General features: G+C 43.4%; 1 protein-coding gene across 2 annotated transcripts in view; it reads right to left on the bottom strand.

Annotated features, from left to right (window-relative positions):
- PRPS1 (phosphoribosyl pyrophosphate synthetase 1) overlaps positions 1-15,886 on the bottom strand; it is a 111,073-nt gene extending 95,187 nt beyond the window's left edge. For both annotated transcript variants that reach the window (XR_013825734.1, XM_079910657.1), the window contains exons 1-4: positions 15,604-15,886; positions 5,616-5,799; positions 4,077-4,175; positions 2,832-2,956 (exon numbers count right to left, since the gene is read on the bottom strand). Coding sequence is in view for 1 of the 2 variants with exons in the window: in XM_079910657.1 (XP_079766783.1) it covers positions 2,832-2,956; positions 4,077-4,175; positions 5,616-5,799; positions 15,604-15,725 (530 nt within the window). In the remaining variant the exon portion in view is untranslated. The remainder of the gene's footprint in view (positions 1-2,831; positions 2,957-4,076; positions 4,176-5,615; positions 5,800-15,603) is intronic.
- Positions 15,887-22,399: the final 6,513 nt, after the last annotated feature.

Raw genomic sequence — 22,399 nt, 5'->3', positions numbered from 1 at the left:
GAGAGCAGTTTATGAATGTATTAGTCAAACTTAGATTACAATTCATTCTGGGTTACTGTAGGGGAAGACAGACACCCTCACCAGTCCCAGGAAGCGGTATAATGAATGCTAGGGCATGTTCGTTTACTAGACTGGCAGTGAAAGGGGAGAGAGAGGTGACTTGGTTAACTAATGCTGGGAGTGTAGATCACCCCAATTTGACATGCGGATGTGGTGAGAAGTGAACCTGAACTTGGTGGGAGAGGAGCAGTACCCAGCCCATTCCAATGCCCACGCCCTCATCACACTCCCCTCAGTGATCCACCAACTGTCAATGTCAACTGTACCTGGACACCAAGCTTGGGAATTCCTTTAAGGACTGCTAGAAAAAAAGTTTTACCAATTAACTGGGCAAACCAGGCATCTTGCTGTACAGCTCAAAGCATCTCCAAATCAAAACAAAATTCCTTTTTTTAAAATGACAAGGCAAGGGCTTCCCTGGTGGCACAGTGGTTGAGAGTCCGCCTGCCGATGCAGGGGACACAGGTTCGTGCCCCGGTCCGGGAAGATCCCACATGCCGCGGAGTGGCTAGGCCCGTGAGCCATGGCCGCTGAGCCTGCGCGTCCGGAGCCTGTGCTCCGCAATGGGAGAGGCCACAACAGTGAGAGGCCCGCGTAACGCAAAAAAAAAAAAAAAAAAAAAATTACAAGGCAATAAAAACCAGACTAGAAGGTGGGATAGAAAACAAATCTTTCTGGCGACAAAGTACCATGTAATCACTCAAACAGCAATCCATTCAGTGTATATGACTGTGGTGCCCCAGTGACACATACGACCACGCTCCACCATGCCATCCTTCTTATGGGTGAAGAGGCCTTTGCGCTTTGTGTTTTAATGTAATACTGATCCAACCAGAGCATTATGTCCTATTTCCCTTGTGGCTATGGTCACATATCTCGAGTTTGTGCTGAATAAGGGAGAACCTGTGACCATATAATAAAGAACAAACAAGACTTGGACCACGACCTAGGCAACATTTATACCTGATCTAAACAACCCATACCCTGTGCTCTCCTTTCCTACTGCATGGGCACATAACAACATGAGTTACCAACCTGGGACTTCCCTGGTGGTCCAGTGGTTAAGACTCTGTGCTCCCAAAGTGGGGAGCACAGGTTCGATCCCTGGTTGGGGAACTAGGATCCCACATGCCGCACGGTGCAGCCAAAAAAAAAAAAAAGTTACCAATCTGCTTGGAATGATTATTTAGCCGAGGCAAATGCATGATCACTTAGTTCAAGCATCCCAAACCGTCCACACTCAATGGCCAACAAACTCAGTGACTGACAAAGTGTAAAGGGCTCAAAAAAGTCACTCCCAATATCCTTGATGGTAGAACTACGTGCAAGTCACAATCGCACAGGAATCTCTACCTAGTCCAAAAACCCTGCCAAGACAGATAGCCATTCAAAGTGATAGCCATTCAAAGTGATAGCCATTCACTTTGAAAATCTTTCATCACTAAAAGAAAATTATAAACAAACAAACAAAATCATTTAGCAATAAACCATCTACTGAAGGCAGTTTTTTTGTACCCAACTTTGGAAAGAAAATCGTGCTTGATTACTTATTTCAAATGTGACTGTTTTCTAAGTCTCTGTGGAAGATGATTTTCCCAAGTATGACAACCACCATAAGGGGGATGTGTTTTAGGCTCCGTCTCTAGTATTACAGATGGTAACTAGCGACAAGGGACTCACAAAGCCATACATCTGGCTGGAGAACAGAACTCAAGCTCTCAGCTTATCAGTTCTGTTGACGTTCCTGAAATAAAGAGGTTGTTGAGAAACAGTCATTGAAGGTTTGAATGGCTTTTGCAAAGATCTGAATTCGCGTTTCCTAATCATCTGTGTTTTGTAGCTCTTCATTCTATTTCCACAACAAGAACATGTGTCACGCTTTTGAATGCATTACTAACGAGTGAGCCGCTAAAGAAATGAAAAGCTCTTAGTCTGCACCACGTGAGCTGAAGCACTGCAACTGGCAATCCCTGGCAATCAGTTTGTTTAGAATGTTCAGAGCTTGGCTTAAATAAAATCACCACACTTTCTTTTCCTTCCTGCTTAATATTTTAATCTAAAGGATCAAAACGGTTTAACCAACCATTTGGAGGTATGTAAAAGCTTACTTGTTCACTATTATCATGGGCTTCGATAGCAGGTGCCATTCATTAGAAAACCAAATTCCTCCCCCTCCTGATGGGTCACAGCGCTGTTGCCAGCCCTGCAGCGCTGAGTCACTGTTGGGTTATGGTCAAGCCCACGATGCCAGACTATTTTGTGCACCTCTGCTGTCTTTCAGGTAGTGACTCAGGCCAGTAGAAGAGGAGTGAGTAAAACCATATCCAGCCCATGTCCTAGCTACCGGCACATCCAAGTACTTAAAAACGGTCACTTCTCAATATCTTGTAGTAACCTATAATGGAAAAGAATCTGAAAAAGACTATATATATATGTATATGTGTATATATATATGTGTATATGTGTATATGTATATGTGTATATATATGTATATGTGTGTATATATATATACACATACATATATATACACATACATATATATATACACATATACATACATACATACATACATATATATATATATATATATATATATATATATAGTCTTTTTCAGATCACTTTGCTGTACCCCTGATGCTAACACAACATAGTAAATCAACTATACTTCAAGAAGAGAAAAATTCACTTCAATAGAGAAACATCGTTTTCTGACACAACTGTCTGAAAGCTTTTCCCCAGTACGTTGGGAATAACATGACGTTCAACCATACCTCTTAGCTCCTCCAGCATCGGGTGAAACAATCGTGCAGTTCCTCCATTCCGAGATGTTCTCCCTTATCCACTTGAGGACAGCTGGCTCTGCATACAAATTGTCCACTGGGATATCAAAAAAGCCCTATAGAAAGAAAGAAGCTGGGTCAGTTTTGCTTGTTTTCCTTCTCTTCCATTTACAAATAATGAACACAAAGAGAATAGTAACTTGCCAACAGAATACTTTACTGCAACATTCAAACTGATCAGAAGGCATGCCCGGTGTGGCAGACTGTAAAAACAGCCTCCTCAAATCTGGGTTATGTAAGAGAGCCCAGCCACGACGGGCAAAGCCAGGCCTCAGCTACACCACAGCTGACCACAGGCACATGAGCAAGCTCTTGGGAAAAACGGCCAAGTCCAGCCAAGACCAGAACTACCCAGCCAACGTGCAGACCCACGAGGTAATAAATGCTTACTACCTTATGCCAGTAAATGTTGGGCTGGTTTGTTAAGGAGCAAAAACTAACTGGTAAACAGGTTAGAGATGCTATGGTATATAAACTTAATGGAAGCCATTTACAATAAATGGTCACAGTAACTAGAAGTCAGGAGATCTGTGTTCTAACACTAGTTGCTACATATTAGTTGTATTTCACAACTAATCTGTTCCTCTTCTATAAAATGGGTATAATCACCTGTCCTGTATCTCACTGAATTCCCAGAAGCCTCCAATGATAATGATTTCAAAGTCTCTTTAAAAAGTATAAACTATAAGGTGGTGTTCTGCTCCCCTAACTCTGTTTAGGATAGAAGGTAGGTTCCAATATCTATGGCTCTAAATTTAATGATGACAATAACAGCTCCCATGTATTTTGTATCTTTCATGAGCCAGGTGTTATACTATGAATTTAATATCTTACTTGATACTCACAATAACAAAGCAGTGTGTGTTCAGAGAAGTTAAATAACCTGCCCAAGGTTACAAAGCTAGTTAGTGTCAGAGCCAGTATTCAAACTAAGTCTGATGCCAAAGCCTACGTGCTTCCCAGAATCCCAGACGTCCTCCCTGTCCAACCACCCCACGTGGCTAAGATCATGATCTATGCTTAAGGTGAGGATGTTGAAAATGTCATCAATGTCTAGTTCATTTGAGCTGTACTTGGGCAGTTTTTGCTTCCCTACGGTTTTCAGCATTCAGTCCTCTCCTACCCCCTTTCTAATCCCTAATAATCCCTAAGCTAATACTTAGCTTCCACTGATACCTGAATTTGAGAAGCATGCAGGTCCATGGTGATAATATGATCCGCGCCTGCTACAGAGAGCATATTTGCGACAAGCTTGGCTGAGATTGGAGCCCGACTCTAAATGGAGGGGAGGAAAGAAAAAAAAAAAAGCCAATTTGAGAAACAATTCATTTGCTCAAGAAGCACTTATTTACTGTGCACCTACTGTGTTTAAGGTACTGTGCTACCAGGAAATTCGTAAAAAGTGACATAGCCACTGACTTTGAGTAGATCACAATCTGGCACAAATATGAAGTGGATTATCATTTTTCCAAATCAAGATACATATTTCAGAAAAGAAAATACCTTCCCTACCTTTCTTTTTCTTCACGTACATATTTTCTGCCTATTCAAGTGTTTCCAATGCTCCATTATTTAAATTATGCAGACTTTAAAAATCTTTTTTGAAAGAATTTTATTAAAATCTCTTTTAACACATACATACTCAAACCTGTGTAACATCTAACGTGTCAACATTTAAAGACACATTAGGGGCTTCCCTGGTGGCACAGTGGTTGAGAATCTGCCTGCTAATGCAGGGGACATGGGTTCGAACCCTCGTCTGGGAAGATACCACATGCCGTGGAGCAACTAGCCCCGTGAGCCACAACTACTGAGCCTGTGCGTCTGGAGCCTGTGCTCTGCAACAAGAGAGGCTGCGATAGTGAGATGCCCGCGCACCGCGATGAAGAGTGGCCCCCTCTCGCTGCAACTAGAGAAAGCCCTCACACAGAAACGAAGACCCAACACAGCCAAAAATAAATAAATAAATAAATAAAATTAAAGACACATCACAGGATGGAAATTATAGTTTTATTTTATAAATTACACCACTCCCTTACTCATCCGGAGGCCAATGTTCCAGTAACCTCAACCCCCTTTAATAACAGGTAAACACACCTGGCTGCACCATAAAATAGCAAGGCCCATGCCCTTTACTCTACTCTGTGGGAGCACTGTATTTTACTGAAATAAAAATATCTGGCCTTCTCCCAGGCATTGTATGTAAAATTTGGGCATCAATTACAACAGACCTGCAAAGTTTTACATATATGCTTTATCCTCTAATACTCCAAATAAGGTGAGAAGTGTGTGTGCGTGTGTGTGCGCGCGCGTGTGTGTAACGAGACCGAGTATTCATGTAACTGACTTCAAGTTATATGAAGAGGTCACCACTAGAACCAAGAGGGTCCCAGAGGAGCTACCATAGTTTAAAAAAATATTCTACTCCATGGGAGCTGGTGCTTAGTCTTGCTGATACAATGAAAAAATAGCAGTGAGTTAGCCAAAAGTCACATACATATGACTGGAATAAAACAGACAGACTGCAAATGTGTTACTTTATACAAACCAATCACACCAATTGCTGTGAAAATCAGGTAATGCCTACGATAAAAAAAGTAATATCCTCTAAATATACATTTGATAATTAAGGAAGATTTTGACTTTGGGCAAGTGCTCCTGCTTCCCCTGATTTTAAAAAAAGAATTAAAGAAAAAAAAAAGATTCCGCTCCTACCTTATCCTTCTTATCCTGCCGGGCATAAGGGAAGCATGGGATGACTGCAGTAACCCGACTGGCTGAAGCAATCTTGCAGGCATTAATCATGATCAAAAGTTCCATGAGATTGTCGTTGATTTCACCGCAGCCACTCTGAACAATGTAGACATCCTCTCCACGCACACTTTCGCCAATTTCCACACTACAGGAAAGGGAAGGACAACAAAAACAATAGATTTTAAAGCACTATAATGTATATCTACAGACAGTAAGGTCTAAAAAACACAGCTTCCCCACGAGTATGCTATGAATGGGTTACAGCTGCATGTGGTCTTGATCCCCTCAGACTTCAGGAGATTCCCCAGGAGTCCCTCTATTTACTGCTTCAGTTTACTCCAGTGTACTATACAGATATTACCTGCTTTTATAGGTGACATGACATGAAAAAGATTGGCTAAGGCACTTAGAAGTGACTGGACTATAATTTCAGTAGGCAGGCTGTATCTCATTTCATATACTGAATGCAAATCTGATATAGCATCTATGACTGTCACAATCCATATATAACAAAAGAAGTAGAAAGCTCATATAAGGAATGAATCACTACCATTCTATAATGATGCCTTCTACAGAAGCTAGTACTACAGCTACCACATTGGCAGTTCACTGAACAAATAATAAATGTTCATCGCCAATCACTTTGCTTGGTGCCAGGGATACGATGGAGAACAGATGTGGTCCCTGCCTTCATTCTATGCTAACTGTACTCTGGTCCAATTAGTAATTCTTATTTTAAAAAATTCCACAGGAAGTTACTCTGATTATGGCACTATATTTTACCATAAAATGAAAGTTTTAATATTCATACTTGGATCCTTACCAAGAATAACTTATTAAAAAATAATAACCTCAGTGACACCTCAAAGCAACACCATTTCCCCAATTAATCCTCTAGGTGAGGTGGGGTGTGTGTGTGTGGGTGTACGGGCATGCGTGCATGTGTAGCGTGGGTAGGCAAGTAGACCAGAACAGCTGATAACCTGTACTGATGAAGAGAAAAACTTCTTCAACAGAAGTAATTCCATTGCCAGAAGCTGATATAAGAGCTAATTGTTATTTAAAATTTATTCCTTTCCAATCCAAGTAACAATTGTTACTTAGTTCCCCGACTAGGGATTGAATCCACGCCCTCGGCAGTGAAAGCACCGAGTCTCCAATCCCAGGATCCTACTTTTTAAAAAATGGGGTTAGCTTATATTGTAAAGCAAGAGAAATAAAAGCAAAGAGTAAAAATCAAACCAGAAAGCAATTAGAACAGGGAAGTTGAGATTCCTGGTAGCCAGAACAAAGAGGAAAAATCATTTGTCGGGATGTTTGGAGGTAAACCTTCAGGCACTGAAAAATGGGCAAAATAAACCCAAAGTAAACAGAAGAAAATATAAACATAAGAGCAAAAACCAATGAAGTTAAAGACAGTAAAACAATAGAGAAAAACCACTGAAACAAAAAGCTAGCTCTTGGGGCCTCCCCTCGTGGTCCAGTGGTTAAGAATCTGCCTTCCAACACAGGGGAAGTGGGTTCAATCCCTGGTCAGGGAACTAAGATCCCACATGCTGCAGGGCAACTAAGCCCATGCACTCTAGAGCCTGCGTGCCACAACTAGAGAGCCCGTGTGCACCACAACTACTGAGCCCTTGCACTCTGAAGCCCACGCACCACAACTAGAGAGAAGTCTGTGTGCCACAATGAAGAGCCCATGCGCTGCAATGAAAGATCTCGCATGCTGCAATGAAGATCCCACATGTTGCAACTAAGACCCAATATAGCCAAATAGATAAATAAATAAATAAATAATAAATAAATTCTGAGAGGGACTTCCCTGGTGGCGCAGTGGTTAAGAATCTGCCTGCCAATGCAGGGGACACGGGTTCAAGCCCTAGTCCAGGAAGATCCCACATGCCACAGAGCAACTAAGCCCGTGCACCACAACTACCGAGCCTGCGCTCTAGAGCCTGCGACCCACAACTAGTGAGCCACATGCCACAACTACTGAAGCCCGCGTGCCTAGAGCCCGTGCTCCGCAACAAGAGAAGCCACTGTAATGAGAAGGCTGCACGAGCAGCCACCGCTCACCGCAATGAGAAGCCCGCAATGAGTAGCCCCCGCTCACCGCAACTAGAGAAAGCCCGTGTGCAGCAACGAAGACCCAATGCAGCCAAATAAATACATAAAAAAAAATCAACCAATTGCACTGTATGGACCTTATTTGCATACCAATTCAAGCAAATTGTTTAAAAATCCCACATTTATGAGACAAATGTGAATACTGGCTAATTATTTGATATTAAGAGATTACTGTTAATTTGTTTCAGGCAAGAAAATGGTATTGTGGTTAATGAAATGTATATGGGTGATATGACATAATATCAAGGTTTGCTTCAAAATAATCCAATTGTGGGGGGGCGGGGGGAGGGGGAATAATAAATGAAACAAGATTAGCCGTGAATTGATAACTGCTGAACTGGGTGACGGGTGCATGGCAGGGAAATCATTTACTATTCTCTCTACTTCTGTACATGTCTGAAATGTTCTATAACAGGAAGAATGAATGAATGAATGAATACCACTCAGGATTAGGCTGCCTCTTGCATCTGCTCACTTATGAACCTTCTGCAGGCCTGCCATCGTGAAAATTTAGAAGACTGAGGTTTATCATCCCTCACAAAGTAACTCACCTCACACTAGAGGTAAGTGGGTCCAACGTGTTTCTTCAAAAGGTTTTGACAGATCTGCTCATACACTTTTACAGATACCCAGCTGACAGATATTTAATTTTGGGTGGAAGTACAACTTGATGGGTCCACCAGGATGCAATGGCTACAAAGAATTTTATGGCAGGATCCTGAAATAGTGATGCTGAGCAACACGATGAACTGAACAGCAATTCTGTGGACCCCAGGACACAGCTGAACAGACATCTATTAATCACCAAGATCAGCCTTAGGAAACGAGTAAATCCGTCAGCAATGTCAACTATGCTAATACCAAAATTGCTTTCTGGAGACATTGCTTTAAATTCAAATGGACAGGCACGAGAGGGCCAGGGAGGGCTTCCTGGGAGAGCAACTTGCATGCTATCCAAAGTGTAGGCCCTAGAGCGTCACTGTCCAGTAAGGGAGTCACTGGCCTCAAGTGGTTGTTGAGCACTTGAAATGTGGCTAGTGTGACTGAGGAGGTGAACTGAGATGCGCAGTAAGTGTGAAATACCACACCTTACTGTGAAGCTGGTATAAATAAAATAAAAATATATTGATTTTTTATATTAATTACATGTTAAGTTTTTTAAAAAAAACACTCAAATGGACAGGACTAAATAACACCTTGTGGTGAGCCTGCTCTGCAAGTTCCTCACTGTGGTGGGCCCAAACAAGAGGCTGCGGGAGTTTCAAGAGACTTCCAGATCTCCTTTACTAACACTGCCTGCCCTTTGAGAGGTTCCAGGCTGAGTCCCTTCTGTATTTTATGGCGCACAACTCTAGGGCCCTGACTGAGTACTTCAAATATCCAGCAACTTCAAAACTGAAGAAATTTTATTTTATTTTTCAAGAAAATTTTATTTTATTTTTCAAGAAAATTTCATTTTATTTTATTTTATTTTTCACTCCCTGCCCCCCCTGCCACCTCACCTCCTTGACCAAGCTCTCCACTTCTCTGGGGGAGAATGAAAGTCAGGCATATTGATTGCCAATAAAAAGCCAATCGTGTCCTCTACACCTGGCGTGGGAAACCTATGGCTCTTGTTCCAGTCAAGAACACAGAATATCATCTGTGCTCCAGACATTCACTCACCAGTCAGACTGTTTGATTAGGAGCCAGGGGAGAGCAGTTTGATAATTGATCCAAGACAGTATAAGGGATGGGCTAATTATCTACTGTAAAGCTGTCTTATTATCAAGTAAGACCAGAAAACAGTATATTTAAGACCATGGTGGCTTATCTCTTTTTACAAATGCCTCAAGTACCAAAGTCAATATAAAAAATATTCACAAAATTGCTTACATTGTTCATTATGTTACTCGGTATCACTATTTAAGGATTCCACCCATAAAATTTGTAGAATTTTGTGCCTGGAAGTATCTAAAGAGTTTTATGAAAATGAAAACTACATAATCCATTGCATATGCCTTTATCCCTTTGGCTGCCGGGAAGCCAAGGGATACAGTTAAAGTAACACTAAATCAAATTCAGTAATCACTTTATGCCAAATTCTTGGCACAATCACTATAGTCCTTTGTTCTAACAGGCTTCTGATGTATCTACTTAAACTTTTTGTACCTGTGACTATCATGAAACACTTTAAATCCTTTCTTGAAAGCAGGTAAGGTATTAATTACAAAATTAAATTTTCACTGCCAACTTAAACATCAGAGAGCATTTGCTAAATACATAACTTTAGTAGAAGTGATATTTTTAAAAAGTATATTCTAACATCACATAAGGTTTGAAAAGTAATTCTTAAAAAAAGTCACCAGCTCACCACCTAACAATCACCAGTACCATTTTTGTATTATATCACCTAATAAGCAACCAACAGTGCAGCCGTTTCCCAAAGCCACACTTAGGACTAGCACGTACCCTCAAGCAAAGAAGGATGTTATGACCAGACATGTATCTAATAACTTAAAAAAGTTATTTAACTATATTAAAAATAAAGTGGTACACATAAACTAGGACACTGTCTTGTTTTACTGTACATAATTCTAATCCCACTAATCAAGACCAATCTTTCCCTCCAGTTAGTGCTATGACGTACAGACTTGCATAAAGCCTTTAAAAAAGCCCATGAAGTACACTTAGATTATACAGCTCGGTCAATAAACAGTTCAGTGAATCCCAAAAAACCTTAATATTATTCTTATGGTTTCCTCTAAGAGATGATAAGTTAGGCAGTGATGGATGGTAGAAGAATTGATGGTGTTTCTGAAACCTGTTTGCTCTTAATATCATCTACCACCGCAACGAAGAGTAGCGCCAGCCGGCGTGCAAACACAGCCATAAATAAATAAATTAATTAATTAATAAATAAATTAATATATATATATATATATATATATATAAATCATCTACCAGGTGGAAAGACCTGGTTTAGCAATTGAAAGGGTAACAATCCTTGTTCTTTCCCTCTAGCCAATGGTATGCCCTCCAAATGGCTTTGGGCCAATGATTCTCCCAGCTGTTCTGGGGAGGCCAGATGACTGGCTATGTCCATCCAGTGAGAAAAACTGGCTTCTCCTTTACCCTTTCCTTTAGCATCAGACATAATTGCATCTGACAAGCACAAAATGTTAAACATAAAATGGAAATAAAGTGAATCTAAAAGTGCCTTTTGATTGGTGGTATTCTTAAGAAAATCTCAAGAATTTAGATGGATGTTGGCACGTGCAAAATATATGGGATTAACTAACAAAGGTTATAGTTCTTAGGAAAATCCTAGGCAACCAAGGTTAAAGTCATCCCCCTCTCAGCCTATCCAGAGTAACCAAATAAACCAAAGTTATTTAACAATATTGAAGAGAATTGAGTCCAAAAATTTAGTACATATAACAAGAAAGAAACAGACTCACAGATATAGAGAACAAACCAGAGGTTACCAGTGGGGAGAGGGAAGGGGGAAGGGGAAGATAAGGGTAGGGGATTTAAGAGGTACAAACTACCATGTATAAAATAAATAAGTTATAAGGATATATTGTACAACACAGGGAATACAGCCAATATTTTATAATAACTATAAACGGAATATAACCTTTAAAAATTGTGAACCACTTTGTTGTACACATGAAGCATATAATATTGTACATCAACTATACCTCAATAAAAAAAATTTAGTACATTCAGAAGTTTCAAAAGCCAGATGAATACTGTAACAGCAAAAAATTTAAAGAAAATACTCAGAGTTGGGCAAGTTACTTAACCTCTGAATCTTAGTTCCTTCATCCATAAAATGGGGATAGTAAGAGTACCCCCTCAGAGCAGTGTTGAGGGGATTAAATATTAGATGTGTATAAAGTGCACAGCATAGGAACTAGCACATTTTAAGCATTCACTATTTATTAATTATTAATATCATCATTGCTGATAGCAGAACTCGTTCAACTTTTCTAGAAAGCAAATTTGGCAATAGGTATTAAAAAGCCTGAGAGGGACTTCCCTGGTGGCACAGGGGTTAAGAATCCGCCTGCCAATGCAGGGGACATGGGTTCGAACCCTGGGCCAGGAAGATCCCACATGCCGAAGAGCAACTAAGCCCGTGCACCACAACTATAGAGCCTGCGCTCTAGAGCCCGTGAGCCACAACTACTGAGCCCATGTGCCACAACTACTGAAGCCCGCGTGCCTAGAGACCATGCTCCACAACAAGAGAAGCCACCGCAGTGAGAAGCCCGTGCACCGCAACGAGTAGCCCCCGCTCACCGCAACTAGAGCAAGCCCGCACGCAGCAAGGAAGACCCAACGCAGCCAAAAAAAAAGCAAGCCTGAGAAGTGGTGTATACCCTTTAACCTAGTAATTCCCCTTCTAGATATTTATCCTAAGGAAATAATCAGAAACAGTCAAAAGATTTACATTCAAGAGTTTTCACATAAAAGAATCAGATCAAAACTTTTAAATATGTAATAGAGACTTGCTTATCTAAAATTATAGTAAAACCATGACAAGACTATACAGCTATTTAAAACCATGTAGACTAAATATTAAGAGAAACTACTCAAAATATATTGCTGAGTGAAGAAAGCTATAAACAACCTATCTTACTTTTTTTAAAAAGTACATAAACAAGCAAACATCTGGAAGTTCATAAATCAAATGTTAAGTTTATCTTGGGTGGTGGAATTATTTGGGATGTCTTTTCTCCCCTCTGTCCTCTTCTATATTTTCCACATTTTCTGCAATACCATCACCACCCCTTACCAACACTGTGAATTTGTTAGACAATTTTCTAATAACTTTACTCCTATCTCATTTAATTGTCACAATAGACTCTGGGTAGATGCTACTTTAGAGATGAGATTACTGAGGCAAAGAAAGGCTTAGGATTCAAACCCAGCTTCTCTGATTCCAGAGCCTGAACCTTTAACCTCTCATAGCTATTTGTGTGTGTCATACACCCACATATATGTATGTATGTTTCCTCAAAAACAGGACAGCAGGGGCTTCCCTGGTGGCACAGTGGTTAAGAATCTGCCTGCCAATGCGGGGGACACCGGTTTGAGCCCTGGTCCGAGCACTGGTCCAGGAAGATCCCCCATGCCTTGGAGCAACTGAGCCTGTGCACCACAACTACTGAGCCTGTGCTCTAGAGCGCGCGAGCCACAACTACCGAAGCCTGCGCGCCTAGACCCTGTGCTCTGCAACAAGAGAAGCCACCTCAATGAGAAGCCCTCGCATGGCAACGAAGAGTAGTCCCCGCTGGCAGCAACTAGAGAAAGCCTGCGCACAGCAAAGGAAGACCCAACGCAGCCAATAAATACATTAATTAATTAATTAAATCTATATATATATGAAAAAACAAAAACTAAAAAACTGGACAGCAAAGGATGATCCTGACTTCAGAAGAAAGCTACTCAAGAGAGCATCAACCCCTGAGATTCAGCCAAATTGCTGCAAAACAGTCTCATTTGAGGATGGGCTCTGCAGTTCCCCGTCTGATGACCCAAAGCACCCACTGAGCTGCCCTGTCCATGACCTCTAGATCCCAAGAGTCACACAGGGCAGCAGTTACCACTTATGCAGTGCAGAAAAGCCAGAGGTTGGGGGAGGGAGGTAAGGGGAAGCTCCATAAGCAACATATTCGATTATGTTCAATGAAGATTTCAGAACATCTAAGGAACCAAAGAGCTAATGATTAAGCCAGAAACAAGGCAACTTAACCAGTCAGCAATTTTCCACATTGGGCTTAATCTTATCCAATGTTTCCAAGCATGTTACTGTCCAGTTGTTTAAAAATGAATTCAGGGGCTTCCCTGGTGGCGCAGTGGTTGAGAGTCCGCCTGCCGATGCAGGGGACGCGGGTTCGTGCCCCGGTCTGGGAAGATCCCACATGCCGCGGAGCGGCTAGGCCCGTGAGCCATGGCCGCTGAGCCTGCGCGTCCAGAGCCTGTGCTCCGCAATGGGAGAGGCCACAACAGTGAGAGGCCCGCGTACCACCAAAAAAAAAAAAAAAAAAAAAAAAAAAATGAATTCAGCTTTTTATCTCAGGGAAGTACATTGGGACTCCTGCTAATTCCGATAAATCAATCAGTAGAACATTAAAGTGTTCTCCCCCTCCCCTCTCCCAATATAGCCTCAGGTCCTGATGTGTTGCACTAGGCAGAGGGTCCACAAAGAAAAAAAAGTCTTTGTATTTTTTCATGAAGCATAGGAAAAGGACTTAATAGTCACAGTTCTCTAAGGGGAACCAAAAAAACCTCTAAATGAAAATCATTCTTGTCCCCTAGCTATAGTGCCACTTGCAAAGTCTGGTCCTGTTTTGTTTTATTACAGCCCATGAGTCATAATGCTGTGGTTAAAGCTAAAGACAGCAGCTCGGCTAGCCTTTCGACTAAGGTACTGCCTGGTTACAAATGGCATCAATGTTTGCACTATCATTTGCATCACAACCAATGGTACAATGATCAAGAATCCAGAAGGAAGCTGTCCACTACAGATGAATGCTCTTATCAGCAGAGTCTACAAAGGATAGGGGGAGTTACACTTTGGTAAACAGTTTAAAGAAAGAAAAAAGGGAACAAAAGCATTTAAGAAAAAATGTTCAAAGCAATCTTCACTAATTTAACTGATTCATTAGGTTTGGTGTAAACTTTCCCCTTAATAGAGGACTGACTGTAAGACTGTGGGCACTGCTCTGATTTGATCAACAGGGTACCAACGAGAAACACAAAAAAACACCTAACAGAACCAGAAGATGCTATGTTTAGGTGGAAGGGGTATTGAAAGGATCAGGTGACCAAGCTATCTCTAAGATGGCCCCAAGGTGCAGGAGCACGGTAGAAGTGGGGGGAAGGTGCAAATTTAATTAGCAAAGCAATGAAAACAATTCATTGCAATGCTCTATGCATTCCAGGCCTTCCACTCCATGACCTTTTCTCGATTATCTTAATATTCAGGGATAAAACTGTTTCCTAAATCCCCTGCACAACGTTAGAAGTGGGCAAGTTCAGGATAGACTTTGGTACTGAAAAATATGCTTTTGTATTGTCTAGACCAGTAGCTACACTTGGGAAGATCAAGGATTCCAGAATTAAGGTTCCCTAAGATTTTCTGGATGGCTCAAACTGAGATGCTGGCAATCAGGATGCAGTTAATGCATCATTTTATCCGAGCAACTAGATTTAACTTAAGTATGGCTCCGAGTCTAAAGATGTGAAAAGCCAACGCTTGCCAATCGGAGGGAAGTCCTCAGTATTAATTTTGGCGCCCTCAGTGCATAATGTCAAATTCCCTCAACAGGAAATCCGACCGACACCGTTTCGAATTGAAAAGCTACTTCTTAGACTCTAGGAGAAGCACTACGAGGGCACAGTACGCAGTAGGATCTCCCAGGCAAGCTGGTCTAAGAGCTGAAGAGAACCCAATCTGGTCTGGATGGCTCAAAAGCGAAGCGACAAAGCCACGTGTCCCCACTGCCGAGCCTAGGCGTCTTTTCCCTCTAGCCGCTCTAGGCAGCGTTGGGTCCTCCAGCCCTTGCCTTCAAACCCAGTAGCTTCGCCTCCTGCTCCATCTTGACTCCACCCAACCGCACGGTGAGAATGAACGTGACCCTCCCGCGAGAGGTAAAATAACGGAAACAGTCCGTGGGGCACGCTTGCCACAGAGCTGCCCCGTACCCCACCCCCAAAGCCGGCCCTTCAGAACTCACGCGGTGGCCCCATCCCCCTACCCTCTGCTGCCCAAGTGTCGCCTGGCCGCCCCAGCAGGTGAGGCCGGTCGGGGTCCCAACTTCATCCTCACCAGGTCTCCTGGTTGCTGAATTTCTTAGTCACCACCTTGCCCAGCTCCAGGCCCAGGCGGTCGGCAATCTTCTGGGATAGGTCCTGGTGGGAGCTGCCGCTGAAGATTTTGATATTTGGCATCTTGGCCAACTACCCTAGGCACTCTCTGCTTAGTAATCGCTGCTGCCGCCGAGACCCGAACCGAGTCGGCCCAGAGACTCCGTACTAAGCACTTCGCATTGCTACTCCGCCATCTTACATTCCCGCCGGCGCGCGGCTCTAAATTGCCTAGCGCCGGGTAGGCGGAGTCAGCGGGGAAGTTTACACCCCGCCCTTTCCGATTAGCTGAGCGCCGGCGAGGGGCGGGTCCTTGTTGTAGTTCCGCCTACCGCCGGCTGTCACAGGGATTGACTGGAAGCCCTGAAGGGGGCGAGGCTAAGGAATCGCCCCGCCCCCTATAGCGAGGCAGTCCGCGAGGGCTGACTAAAAAACGCTGAGATACCCGCGCTTGGCTGGGGGTGGAGGGGTGCTGGTGACGCGTAGGGCCAGATCTTTCCCGCAAGTCACGCTTTTTTTTTTTTCTTCAGCACCTGAAAGCAAGCCTGGCTCTGGTTTACAGTTTCTTTTAAAAATATCTGTTTATCAGGATGGCAGCCGCAGTTCGTCTGAATGAAGGGGAGATTTCTCAACGTGATTGAGTTTGCATGTTTCTGAACATGATTTTTGTCTTTTTGTAAGGATGGGGCTGAATTAAAGCACGTTTGCATCACAGACAGACGCCCATAGCACAAGCTCATCCAAAGGGCAAACAAGCAATTTCAGTGTCGCCTTTGCCTGGCAGACAAGTCCCAAGGGGAAAGTGACTGAGGGCAGGCTACCTGAGTCATCCAGGGACACTGCAAGAGAAGTCTCATTTTGTTTTCAGCGCTGGGACCAAGTATGTTCAAACAAGTGATGAAGTATGGATTTTCCACGATATCTGGGCAATAAAGTTCTGATTTATCTGACCCTTGGAAAGGAGAGAAAATTTAGAATACTTATGGGACTTCAGATAAAGAACCCCGGAGGAATCAGAAAACCTGGTTTTTGGTCCTGTCTGCCTCATGTTGTCCTCAGCATCATATTCTGCGTGTTACTAATGTGTCCTTTTACACCTCTATTTTATTATTTTTATGATGATAACTGCTAATTGGACCAAAGAGGGCCTTTATTCTCACCACATTTTCATTAAGCATATTCCAACCATGGGTTAGAAGTAAGAGAAAAATCATACAATTTTAGAATCATACAATTTTAGTTATGAGTGCCATAATGCTCATAACTACAAGCTGTAAAAATAAAAGGGACTTCAAAAATCATCTAGTCTGGGCTTCCCTGGTGGCGCAGTGGTTGGGGGTCCGCCTGCCGATGCAGGGGACACGGGTTCGTGCCCCGGTCCGGGAAGACCCCCCATGCCGCGGAGCGGCTAGGCCCGTGAGCCATGGCCGCTGGGCATGCGCGTCCGGAGCCTGTGCTCCGCAACGGGAGGGGCCACAGCAGTGAGAGGCCCCCGTACCGCAAAAAAAAAAAAAAAAATCATCTAGTCTACTGGCTTCATTTTACATATGGTTGAAACTGAGACCAGAGATGGGAAGGAATTTGTCCAAGTGGCAAAGGCAGAAAATATTTAAAGCAGCATCCTAGCTTTCCCTTCCTGCCATTTTCAGCAGTGTCCGCAGAGGACCTCTCCTTCTGACCTTTTGTCATAATTTTACGAGTTCAGAAATGTAACATAGGCCTAGGTGTATAGGGATACTTGAAGAAGGAAGTAGACTGCAAGGCAGAATATTAGTAGTCTTCCATCATATTTCATTCATCAAAGATTTACTGAGTGCTTCATTGCATACAAGGCAGTACACTAGGCACTGAGGGGACTATAAAGTATTTGCCTCCAAGGAATTTGTTCTTTCAATATTTAATGAAATATTTATTGAATACTTCTAATGCACCGGGCCATGTTCTGGGCACTGAGAATACAGCAGTAAACAATCAGAAATCCCTGCTCTCATAGAGTTTACATTCTCAAACAATAAACATGTACATGAAGAAATTGTATAATATATCAAGTGGTGATAAGCGATGTGGAGAAAAATCAAGCAAGGAAGTAGCAAAATGTGCCAAGATGGTGGTGAAGGGGAGAAGTCTAATTTTAAATAGGGTAGTCAGAGAAGGCCTATCTGGGAAGGTGACATTTGAGCAAAGACCTCAAGGAGTTAAAGGAATGAGCCATGTTGATATCTGGGACAAGCAGAGGGTACAGCAAAAACCCTAGGACAGGAGTGCATCTAAGTTGTTTGAGGAATAGTAAGGAGGCTGATGTGTCTCGTGCAGAGTGAGTGTTGGGGCCGAAGGGGTAGAGCACACCAGTAAGAAAAAATAAGATCAGTGAACTAAGAGCAATTGGTGGGAAGGTGCCAACCATGTAGGACCTTGTAGGTCATTTTAAGGAGTTTTGCTATTACTGAGTAAGGGTATTTACCAAAGAATGACATGATCTGACTGCTCTCTTAAAAGGAATAGAGCGTAGGCAGCAAGATAAGAAGCAGAGAGACCAATTAGGAGATGGCTTCCTAGTAGAGATGAGACATTTATACAAATATTTATAAGACATGGCACAATTTAATACACTACCATAGAGAACCCTGTGTTTGGGTAAAGGGTAAGCTGCTGTAACACAGACCCTAAAACACAGTCGCTCAAATAACACAGATTATTTCTCTCTTGCATAACATGCTCCCAGGCCAATGCGACAATTCTGCTCCATGCTAGGTCATGAGCACATCCATGTTCCAGCCCATCGGAAGGAGGAAAGAGAAGAGGCAAGGGATTTCTTTTTAAACAAGTCACGTGGAATTTGCTCATTTCATTTTCCATCACATCCCTTTGGAATGAGCTTAGTCACGTGGCAAGAGCTTAGTTGCAAGTCACACCTACCTGCAGGAAAGACTAAGAAATGTCTTGTTAGGTGGCCCTGTACTCAGGATGCAGAGGAAAAGGGGATTTTGGAGGTACAACTAGACATCCGACCCAAACAAAGTCATATGCAGACTCAGCAGTAAAAAATATCACCTCTGCCTGGGACATCCTGTCCAGATATCCTGGAGGTATTTCTGGCAGTGGAAGCACATGAGCTAGGCCTTGAAGGATGGGCAGGGTTTTGACAGTGATGAAATAAAATGCATATATTGTGGCAAGACTAAATGTTTCTCTGCCCGTTTGGGCCTCCTCCCTCCCTTTTAGTGTGTATTGTGTATCTGCACTAACCAGACCTCCCTAGGAAATAACCTTCCTTCTCAGTCTTGTAAGGGTTCACCATGACCCACTACTCACTTTGTATGCACAGATCAGGATTATGTAAACTGTCAATATATGATTTGATGTATAACCCTATGTCTCAAAAACTTATATATAACTGTGCTTTGACCTTTAGCGGGCTGAACAGTCCTCACAGCTTTCTGAAATATTGTCTCCCACATTATAATCCTCAGGTTGGCTTGAATAAAATTTTCCATTTCTTTCTTAGTTCGATTAAATTTTTTTTGACAACAGGCAATGATTGGCAGGAGGTGGTTCTCCCCTGGCAGGAAGCAAAGGTGAAGAAGTAGAGGTTTTGAGGAAAGGGAAGTAGTCTGCTTTGGCTGGAGTATCAGGTACCATGTTGAGATTTTATTCTGCCCGTGGTGGGAAGCCACTGACTACTCTGGAATAAGGGAATGACATGATCCTAATTGTGCTTTTGGTAAATTTAACTGTGTGAATTAATAATAGGGAAGAGATCGGAGGCAGGCAAATCAGGTTGGGAGGGTAAGTTAGTAATGTCCTTAATTGGGCCAGTAGCTGTAGGGTTTAAGAAGAGGGATGAGAGATGTGAATCTCAACCTTTTGGAAATCATGGACCCCTTTGAGAACTTTATGAACACAAGGGACCTTCTCTCCAGATAAACGATCAAAGAGCCCTGTGCTCATTAGATTAAAACTAATAATCCCATTAGGGCAAAAACTAAGTAATCTAATCAGAGAATTTGAGAATATAAATGTATGTGGGAAAAATGCTGTTGTCTTTGTTCCTTTTGTCTCTATCTAGAAAGGTAAGCAATGTTAGGGCATGGGAGATAGGTGTCTTAGTCCATATCTAAGGTAAGGTAGTCCTGAGGAGAAAGTTTAAAGGAGACTTGAGTTAAAGTCATCTAGGAAAAAAATGTCCTCAGACCTTTAGGGATGGATGAACGTGGACAAATTAGGCCATCAGAATAGGAACAATGTGTGCGAAGCTGGCATAAGGATCCTAAGATGTGAGGTTTTGAAAAGAGTATGCTGAGTTATATGTAAATGGTGATGGGTTCTGTAAGTTTGATATCATTCAAAAGAAATGTGCTGTGGGACTTCCCTGGTGGCGCAGTGGTTAAGAACTCGCCTGCCAATGCAGGGGATACGTGTTCGAGCCCTGGTCCGGAAGATCCCACATGCCGCAGAGCAACTAAGCCCATGCGCCACAACTACTGAGCCTGAGCTCTAGAGCCCGTGAACCACAACTGCTGAGCCTGCCCTCAAGAGCCCGCGTGCCACAACTACTGAAGCCCGCGTGCCTAGAGCCCGTGCTCCACAACGAGAGAGGCCACCGCAATGAGAAGCCTGCGCACCGCAAGGAAGAGTAGCCCCCGCTCGCCGCAACTAGAGAAACCCTGCGTGCAGCAACGAAGACCCAACACAGCCAAAAATAAATAAATTAAATTAAATTAATTTATTAAAAAAAAGAAATGTGCTGAGATCCTTCTATATGCCAGGGCCTCTGGAGGGTGGGTATACAGAGAATGAACAGTACACAATCCTTTCCCCCTAGCAGGCAAGACAGATAGTTACAGAAATAAGGTTAAGTATGGGGGGTGGGGCGTGAGAAATGCAATCAAATTGAGAGGATGTGCGAAGGGTCTTGCAGGAAATGGGCCTCCTAAGACCAGGGATTGCAACCTTGAGAAGAGGGTTGTTGCAGAGAAAGAAGGGGTGCAAAAGGATGGTCATGTCCCAGGTCTCAGGTGAATCCCTGGGACGAGCTGCCAAGTACGGGTTCTTGGCTTTGCGCAGGAAAGAATTCAAGCCATAGTAAAGTGAAAGCAGGTTTATTTAGAGAGATACACATTGACAGAATGCAGCCCGTCTCAGAAAGTGAGAGCAGCCTTGGAAGAAACATACTTGACAGACAGAGTGTGGGCCCTGAAATACGGGGTGGTTAGTTTTATGGGCTGGGTAACTTCCAGGCTAATGAGTGGGAGGATTATTCCAACTATTTTGGGGAAGGGGTGGAGATTTCCAGGAATTGGGTCACCGCCCACTTTTTGGTCTTTTATGGTCATGGCGCTCGTGGGTGTGTCTTTTTATTTTTTTGGCCTCGCTGCACGGCATGAGGGATCATGCAGGATCTTACTTCCCCAACCAGGGATTGAACCGTGCCCCCTGCAATGGAAACGTGGAGTCCTAAACACTGGACCACCAGGGAATTCCTGGGTGTGTCATTTAGCATGCTGACGTATTACAATGAGCATATAATGAGGCTCAGCTTCTAGTGGAAATAGCATCTTCCACCATCGGCGTAGTTGGTTCTAACCAGTTTATGTTGTGTCCTCAACGGCTACGTCGTTCTTTTAAAGGTTGTGCCCTGCCCCCTTCCTGACTCAGGTTTATCAAAGGCCCTGGGGAAGGCGAATGCACAAGTGGGGTGAGGTGAGGTGAGGGAAGGTGTGTTGGGAGCTGAGGCAAGAAAGGCAACTAGAAGCCTTTTATGTATCAACTTGTCTAGGCTGTGGTCCCAGTTCCTGAATCAAACACTAATCTGGGGGTTGCTGTGAAGGTATGAGGCTTCTCTAGTTGAGGCACACGGACTCTACAGCACACTCAGTAGTTGCGGTGCTTGGGCTTATATTTGCCCCGAGGCATGTGGGATCTTAGTTCCCCGACCAGGGATCGAACCTGCGTTGGAAGGTGGATTTCTAACCACTGGACCACCGGGGAAGTCCCGGTATTTTGTAGATGTGATTAATATTCCTAATGCTTGTCTTTAAGTAGAGGAGATTTTCCTAGACAATTTGGGTGGGTCTGATTCAATCAGTTGAAAGGTCTTAAGAGCAGAACTGCAGTTTTTCTGAGGAAAAAGGAATTGCAGCCTGCCCTTCCTGATGGCCTGCCCACAGATTTCAGACTTGCTGAGCCAGCCCCACAAAGGTATAAGCCAATTCCTTACAAGAAATCCCTTAATATACACTTCCTACTGGGTCTTTTTCTCTGGTTGACCCTGACCTATACAAAACCAGACTGTGGAGAGCTTTTTTTTATTTTTTTCTGTACGCGGGCCTCTCACTGCTGTGGCCTCTCCCGTTGCGGAGCACAGGCTCCGGATGCGCAGGCCCAGCAGCCGTGGCTCACGGGCCCAGCCGCTCCGCGGCATGCGGGATCCTCCCGGATCGGGGCACGAACCCGTGTCCCCTGCATCGGCAGGCGGACTCTCAACCACTGCGCCACCAGGGAAGGCCTGTGGAGAGCTTTGAATACCGGTTTCCGGGTGCTGAAGGTAAAGGGCTGGAATCCTGATCCCCAAATTGGAGAGGAAGGGAGGAGCAGGAGCAGACTATTTTGTTCTAGAAAAGGCTGAGGAATGCCCTCTTGTCCATATTTCACATTTCCAACTAACTCCAAAGCTCAGACCCCTGGGAGAATTTTGTAAACACCCACCTCCTTGGAAGGGCCCCCTCCCTTCCCCTCCCCACATAGGGTAGGCATGGCTT

The sequence above is a fragment of the Stenella coeruleoalba genome (genome assembly GCF_951394435.1).
Source record: "Stenella coeruleoalba genome assembly, chromosome: X".
In the NCBI taxonomy this organism is placed as follows: Eukaryota; Metazoa; Chordata; class Mammalia; order Artiodactyla; family Delphinidae; genus Stenella; species Stenella coeruleoalba.
This window is presented reverse-complemented; position numbering and strand designations above follow the sequence as displayed.